This window comes from Condylura cristata, unplaced genomic scaffold (assembly GCF_000260355.1).
Source record: "Condylura cristata isolate star-nosed mole 26May11 unplaced genomic scaffold, ConCri1.0 scaffold00009, whole genome shotgun sequence".
NCBI lineage: Eukaryota > Metazoa > Chordata > Mammalia > Eulipotyphla > Talpidae > Condylura > Condylura cristata.
This window is the reverse complement of record NW_004567110.1, coordinates 18,916,501-18,925,106: the sequence shown is the minus strand read 5'-3', so window position 1 is coordinate 18,925,106 and position 8,606 is coordinate 18,916,501. Positions and strand designations below refer to the sequence as shown.

Here is an 8,606-nt window from a genome sequence, read left to right as displayed (position 1 = left end):
AATATATATATATTTATATTTATATATATATAAAACAGATGTAGAGCTATTATCACTACAATGAGGAAATTGAGTCACATAGAGGTATAATTGCTAAAAATCATGGATGGTGTAATCATGATTAAAATTCATCTCTAAGTAATAGTGTCTGTGTTCCTTAGTCACAACCACCCTGAAAATGCAGGTGAGACCCACAGTGAAGTCTTAAATAGCACATACCTATGTATCTTATCCGGAAACCTTTTTTGTTATTGCCATGATCCGCTGACCATTGAAGAAAAACTTCATGACCACTGCTTGTAATATTAAAAGCAGATGAATAGTCCCCACTGAGGGAAATAAGCACTGGGCTTTGAATGTTTGGTCCTGCAGAAAAATAGTAAAAACATACACGTTAGATATAAGTGAATTTCCCATTTATCTTTAGCAAACTGTAACTGCAAAACAGCATCAAGTTAGGGTAAAATTGATTTAATTTTTACTTCATCAAGAATAACTGAAAGCCTATTACAAAATGTCTGTTGTAAACAGTTTAATTCCATAGCCAAAATACTCAGTATTTGTAAAAGAATAAACTAATTCCACATTTCATATACTGTATCAGTGAATTTGATGTTGACACTTATGAAGATATATATAATGGACATAAAATCACATAAGCACTTGTTTATACTGAAGTCTGTATTTATAACTAGAGTATTTGGATTGCATGTATGGATATCTAGTAAATATAACCCATGGTTACCATCATACACCTGAAGAACATCAAATTCCTTTTCAGTCTGGAAGAATTCTACAAACATGCTGATATTATATCCCTTTTCCACAGAAATGCTCCAAGCACACATTTGAAGATTTGGGTAACTGTCAGGATATCCAGGGCTCAATATGACTCCCGTTGAATCAAGTCGTAACTCATTGGCAGGGCAGAGTACTGTCAAAGAGAGATATTATTAAATAATGTTAGTCTTTTACACTTAAGTGAAAAGTGCATTTCAAATACTGGGTACTTTGCTTTCATGTTCAGTGACTATAAATTAAACAATGCCTTGCATTATGTATTAAAGGAGACCATTTGTATGGAGCTTGCATTAAAAAAAAAAAAAATGGCGTCTACATCTGCCACTAATACTGCCCTTTCCTTACCCTATCAGAGTTAATATTTGTCACTTGATACTCCTAACTGAAGAAGTAATGACTCCATCAAGTTTTCCCCATCGCCAAAGTAGGCTAAAATTTTATGATCCTATAACCTCCTACTATGTTTCCTAAACATTACATCACTGCCACTTATAGGACTGTCATGTTCCTTTTCCTATGTTAATTTAAAGCAGCCACCATTTTTTTTTTTGAAGATTTATTTATTTATGCGTATAGAGCTGGGGTACAGGCCAGAGATACGGAGTGTGAGAGGATTCACGAGAAACAGACAGGGGAGCAGAACAGGCAGATGGAGGAAGTACACTGCTGAGGGGAGCAATGGGCGGGTCAGGAGAGGTCTGCTGTGCCATGTGGCTCTCCTCCGGGGCAGTTGGGAATCGAACTCATGCGTAAGTGGCTTAAGCTTCTTAGTGCTGTGCTTTAACCCGCTGCACCACCAGGGAGGGCCAGAGCAGCCATCTTTTATAACTTGTTTTTTGTTTGCTGGTGGGGTTCTTTCTCAGATCAACATACTTAGTAGGTGTTCAATAAAATTTAACGAATCTAATAGCTAGAACAGAAACTACTTCAATATAAAAGTAATCTGTATTTCAGTATTTATTTATTTATTTATTAAAAGATTTATTTATTTATGCATATAAGAATTGGGGTACAGGCTAGAATTATGGGGGGGTGAGAGGATTCAAAAAAAAAAAAAATAGAGCAGGGAGCAGAACAGGCAGACTGACGGAAACACTCCACTGAGGAGAGTTGTGAGCGAGATAGAAGAGGTCTGCTGTGCCATGTGGGTCACCTCCCTGGCTGGGGTTAGAACTCATGGTACAGTGGCTGCAGAGAGCTTCATAGTGCTGTGCTTTAACCCTTGCGCCACCAGGGAGGCATCCATATTGTAGCATTTAATAAAGCAATTTATCTTTCTTTCCATGTCTATTTCCAGCCCTCACAATAAAAATAAGTTAAACAAATTGAACTAACTTTGGATTAAACTAGAAAAATTAAACATTAAAAACTGAAGTAATGTTTAAAACTTCACCTAGAAACAATATAATGGAATATACCATGTGCGAGTTGAACAACTTTAAACATTATTTCTAGTTAGATGTTCAATATGTATATGAAATAGATTTGTCTCAATTTTGTTAATATCGAACTGTAAGCACCGTAAGACTTACCTTGACAAACTGGAGGGGCTCCATCCATCTGCAGACGTTCTCCTAATCTGCATGTGAGAATTGCATTACCCACCAAAGTAAATCCTGGAAGACACTGATACCTAATAATATCACCTATTTCAAAAAGAGAGAGGGTTTCAAGTAAGCAATAAGGGAAGAGCAAATACAAACTGGTGATTCCATTGTAAAGGCAGGCTTTTTTCTTTTAGTCACTTTCCAAAAGTAGGAAACATTGCTAACATTTCTATCAGTTAGAAGCAGAAGTAATATTCAAAATACCAAGCAAAAATACTTCATAAGCACAGAACAGTCAGAACCCAAGCCTGTACTGGTGTGTGCCAATTAAATATAAGCACCAGTATTAAGGAACCAGTCTGTTTGATATAAGTAACATATTAATTAAAAGTATATCAAGCTACCATGGGGATTCCTATTTGTTGCTTTTTATATTAGGATTAGAGTTAAATTAGTTATTCATATTTATTTACATTATAAGCTAAAACCAATATGATACCAATGACAAAAGTTTATTAGGACAAAATTATGATGTCTTTTTTCTTATATCATTTTTCAAACTGAATTGAATTTCCAAGCCAGCTTTGAAAAGATTTTATTAACTATCAAACTGGACATAATTGATAAAACATGTTTTCTATGAACCATACATGTCCTGCCTTATACTGAATTAAAAGAATAGCACTTAGCACTATAGTATCAAAGATGACAAAATAATAATTTGAAAAGAAACTCTTGAGTACCATTATATGATTCAAATCCTCATAGTGTTTCTAATTGTGTGTCCTGGAAATACAGAACTCATTTCTCTTGCCTTTGCTCCCTTTCCATTTTACCTTTTTAAGAATCCTAACCAACTCCCATTGATATTGGGAAAGAAGTCTAAGAAACGCTGCTAATCCTAATTCATATTTCTTATTAAGAAAACACCTTTTAGGGCTCTCCCTGGTGGCGCAGCAGGTTAAAGCACAACACTGAGAAGCTAAAGATACTTCCGCATGAGTTCGATCCCCGCCTGCCACGGAGGTGACCACATGGCATGGCAGTCTTCTCCTGACCCACCCGCAGCTCCCCTCAGCACTGTACTTCGTAGATCTGCCTGTTCTGCTCCCCACTCTGTCTCTGGTGAAACCTCTCACCTCCCCTGAGCCTCTGGCCTGTATCCCAGTTCTGTATGTACAAATAACTAAATCTTAAAAAAAATAAAAAAAGAAAAAAGAAAACACCTTTTAACAATGTTTTCCTTAAAAATTAACAGAGCTTTGTTGTGTTTTGTATTGTAAGAACAAAACACCTTTTTTCCCTAGTCTTATTTGGTTCTCTTAAATTAATCTTATAAGTGAAACCATTCGATATTTTTCTTTTCATTCTGATTTATTTCATTGAGCATAATCCCTTCCAGCTCCTTTCATGTTGGTACAGGGGAGGGGGGCAGAGAGGGATCAGAAGGAGGGAGGAATGTGGAGGGTATGGTGACAGGAGGGAGAGAGGGGAATAAACACTGTTATAAAATGAACAATAATATAAATAGATATATAAAACATCCAAAAACTAACAGCTTACCTATTTCAAATTCATCATCTTCTGTCAAAATTTCGGCATTGGGCACGGGTGGTGGAGGCTGGCACACTCTTAGCTGATAGGCTGTAACAACAGAGAAAGCATTTATTCCTTTTTGTATGTGTGAGAAATTGAATTATGTAAGGTTTATTTATAAGAAATAAATGATTGATTAGCTTCAATAATTTGTTTTTAAATTCTATAATATATAGAGAAAATAAATTATCCCTTTGATGCCAGTGCTTATCAATGCTTATCGTTAAGTTCTTTATTTCATATTGCATTCTAGTCCTTCTTGATATGTGCATCCAAAAACTCTTTTTTCCCTTCCTGGAATAACCACACATTGTATTATATATTCCTGTTTGTTTATATGCTTACTTTTCCCTTGGTTCATGAATAAAATCTCTTTCACCAGCATAGAGCTTGGCATGGTTATAACTACAAAAGGTCCTTACTGCTGACTCTTGTCCATGAGATCCTTTACTTTTATAGACACTAAAAGTTATAAAATTTATTTACTAATTAATGTATATGATTATTTCTATAATTTCTCTATTTTATGTAAAAGTATTAAAGAAGATTAAAGAACCTGTCCAAATTACACAGTTGTAATACAAAAGAGCTGAATTTGAAGTAGGTAGTCTGGTCCTAAAGTCTTCTTTCAGCATGTCACATTCATATATTTATGAAGTTTATTTGTTGAATTGCATGTTTTTAATTGTCTACACTACTTAAAAAGGTCATCTGGTAAGATTAGATAGATCTCTATGTGGCATAATTTAAAGGCCACTGAAAAAGTCTATGCATCTAAGCATCGTGCATCTTGGCTTCATATGATATCTATGTTAAAGTCCTGTTTTTGTTTGGAATCTCTCAACGATATAATATATTCTTGTTCCTTTGAAAAACACTTTGCTACTTTAACAGCTGAAGAAAAGTGAGTTTTATATGCTTGTACTATATAGCATTTAGGATTATGTTATCTATGTGCCTTGATGTAAAGACGAAGAAACCAAAGCAGACACAGTAACTTGTGTGAGATCGCACAATTAGTATAGGGTTTAGCCAGAACTCCAGCCTTAACACCCGTGCCTTCAGAACTGTCCCTATTGTGGCAGCATAATGAGAGTATGAGGAACATTGAATAGAGTAGTTATGGAAGATTCCTATGAAAGGAGATGAATGAGATACATTTTAAAGAACAAAGGTTCCCCCTCCCCCAAGTTCTGAAGGGTAATTATGGGCATAAGAGAATTTCAGATGGAAGAGGAAATGAGCAAAACTCCAGCCAAGAATCAAGTTATTGATTCATCATCATCTAACAAAAAGTGATGTATAAAAGGTTAATTGGCTAATGAACTTCCAGGTTACTAAGAATAAGGAAGAGAGAAACATTTTTTAAAATGTAGATGAAGAGGAATGAAACAAGAAAAGTTGGTTTCAATTTCCTGCTGTAAATCGTTGCCTGTCTCTTCAAATAACTTCCTTCCAGCATTTTAACTTTATAAAAGCATGTTCTGTACTGAATATAAGTTTGGAAGTAAAACACTATTTTACACAAAAAGTTTAACACTTGAGAGGACTTACTAGAAAAGAAACTTAGGTAGTGAAATATAAACTGTAATTTTGAGGGAAATGTTTACTGAAGAATAACATTATGGTTTTGATAATCATTTTTCTCAACTTAGACCATAAAGGGGTATAATCATAAAGCTGAAAGATAATTTTAAGGAATGCCATAGGGAAAAGAGAAAGAGAGGAAATGATAAAAAGCCTAATATAAAGAAACCTTTATGAAACTATGATATGGAGGAAAGCATTTTATCTGATCTTAATGTAGAGCACATATCAACTCAGAATTAAAGTGTAGAGATGTTTATGTGTCTGATTTTATTTCTGTTTGCTTATAAAGATATAGTTAATCTTCATGCTAATATATGTATTATTTCTTTTGAAAGCAGCATGTTTCTTTCAAAGAGGATTCCATGATTATTATCATCTGTATAGTATGTTTAGAATGCTTTAGATAATTCAAATATAGTTTACAAGATTAAAGGTTGTAAATTAATAATAATGAGGGATATAATGTGCAGAGATACTATGCTATTTCCCCTAGACCATGTTGATGCCTGATCTATATTCTATCTTGTTCTGTGGGCTGTCCATTCACCTGCTGTTTCACAAACCATACTCTTAGAGCTTATGGGTCAGGATCACCATAGATATTCTGGACTCTGAGAAGTATAATGTTCGTATTTCCCATCTTTATCTCAATAACAACAACCTATTTCAATCATTTTTTTCCTAATTCTATTTTGGATTTATTCTATTTTCCTCTATTGGTTAATCAATTTGAATTTTAAATATAATTTTCATTGCACTTATGAATATACAATGCCCAGCAAGTGATTTCATGGATAATTTTCACTTAACTCTGACTTTGTATCACAATTTATGTGCCACATAATTATATCTGGTTTCAAAATTTATTATTGTCCATTTACTAGTTCACTTGCTCATTGTGTCTTCAGCTAAATTTTAACTAACATGAGGAGACTATTTGTCTTTTCACAATTGAGTAATTAATTCATAGTATTATGCTTTTAACCCAACAAATAGTTATTAAGTGACTTACAAAACAGAGGTTTCCTCCATAGGGAAGAGTCTCTGAACAAATAGTCTTGCCTAACATAACTCTCAATTTTAAAATTGTAAATGGTGAGATAGAGACAACTGTGGGTCAGAGAAAAGGGATCTAAGCAGGACCTGCCTAAAGTGCCTTTCAAGGTTGAACTCTGCCATTTTGCTGACAAAGGAAAGGAGAACTGTTAATGATGAGAACACTTTTCATCAATTTTTCGTTTGATTTTTGATGACAAACTACTACAAAAGGTTAAATCACAGATAGCTCCCAATAATTGTGCTTTCCATCACCATCAATTTCTACTAGTTTGTTCTTTAAAATAAATCCAATTTTTTCCCAGAGTCTCTCCACTTTTGCTTACCAACATTTGTTAGGGACCTGTCATTCCATATCTATTGTATTGGGTTGAATAGATTCATGTCTTTCCTGAAACTTCAGAATGTTATTTTGAAATGTTATTTTTGCTGAAGAGATAATGAGTTGAAGTCATTGAACTAAGGTGGGTCATTAACTCAGCATGACCATGTCCTTAAAGAAAGACAGAAGTGGACACGTAGGAAAGATGTGTGATGACAGGGTAAAGCCTGGAGTGATTCGTTCATAAGCTATAAAAAGTCATAGATTTCTGATTACCCACCAGAAAATAGGACAAGCAAGGAAGAAGCCTTGTCAAGAGCTCAGAGGGAGTACAAGCCTTTTAATACATTAACATCTGACTTCTAGCCTCTAGTTTTTGAGGAAAAAAAAGTCTGCTAACATCACCCAGTTCATGGCACTTTATTACATCAGCCTAGCAGACTAATACGCTTGATTATAAAACTGATCTACAGGTTATTACTTATCGTTTATGCCTGGGTATAATTTTATTTTTTTTTTACACATAGGTATATGGGCCATTGTGTCAAGACTTTACAAGTTACTTTACATTAATTACCTAATTTACTCATCAATCCACGTCCTTAAGCTACATATAAAATACAGGTACTAAATTTCAGAATGGTTGAATTATTTGCACAGATTACAAAACTAGAATTTGAAACAAAGTTTGCTTGAAAACAAAGCAGCATTTTCTCCCACATTTACGTATTAATCAAAAGTACCAAAGACTTATTTTGATGCTACCATTTCCCTATTATCAACATATACTGCCTTTTCATAGTTTAAAGATTAAATTTATAATCCTAGAAAAAGTAATAGTATACCTTAATTCTCACTAATTCTTTATAGGAGAATCTGCTATATTTTCAGGGTTCCTTTTATTTTCCATGTTAACCCACAACTCCACAACCTCATTTTGGATAAACTTGATATTTACCACATACTAATTAACATTTAATGTTCTACAGTCTTTAATTGTTCTATTCTTATCCACTAGCATATTAGTTTTTCTTTCATGTTTAGCCCATGTGGGATCATTATGTACATATTATATTTCCTTAATGCCTATCTCATTTCATTTTGTTTTTTAATAAATATTATTATTATTTAACTGAAGAACTTATTAATTTCTAGTTAGGATACCCTATATGCTGGGAAAGAACAGTGAATAATTCAGATACAGTCATGTCCTAATAGGCATGACTCATTTGTGAAAAAAGATATTAATCTATGACAGGATAAGATGTTCAAACATGGATTAAAAACAGACCAAAAAGTTAGTTAATGTTGAAGGAAATGAAGATATTTAAATAAATGTAATATATTTTTAGAGTTAAAAATAAATATATTAATTAAATGATGTTATTAACATGCAAAAATGTAATTGTTGTAATATCTATGTGTGTGTGTGTTTTGGGGAGACACAATAAATAATCCAGGGAGAAAAATCTGCAATAATACAACCAGTTAGGAGGAAGGGGAGTGTAGTTGGAGTGAGTCCTGGGAAAAGTAAAAAAGGGTGAAAAAGAGAGGGAATCTACAGAAAAAAACAGAAGGGAGTCTATGGAATTGTTAATTTTAATGGAGGCAAATGAGAAGATTGCAAAGAGTTTTAAGTCTGAGTAAGCAATCATATTCTCATATTCTTCATATATATATATATATATATAAAG

The 8,606-nt window shown here is 33.6% G+C and overlaps 1 protein-coding gene across 1 annotated transcript in view; it reads right to left on the bottom strand.

Moving 5' to 3' along the window:
- The window catches only part of CSMD3 (CUB and Sushi multiple domains 3), a 764,662-nt gene that overhangs the window by 65,248 nt on the left and 690,808 nt on the right, over positions 1 to 8,606 (bottom strand). The window contains exons 46-49 of the mRNA XM_004679632.2: positions 3,912 to 3,992; positions 2,334 to 2,447; positions 746 to 934; positions 220 to 366 (exon numbers count right to left, since the gene is read on the bottom strand). Coding sequence (XP_004679689.1) covers positions 220 to 366; positions 746 to 934; positions 2,334 to 2,447; positions 3,912 to 3,992 — 531 coding nt within the window. The remainder of the gene's footprint in view (positions 1 to 219; positions 367 to 745; positions 935 to 2,333; positions 2,448 to 3,911; positions 3,993 to 8,606) is intronic.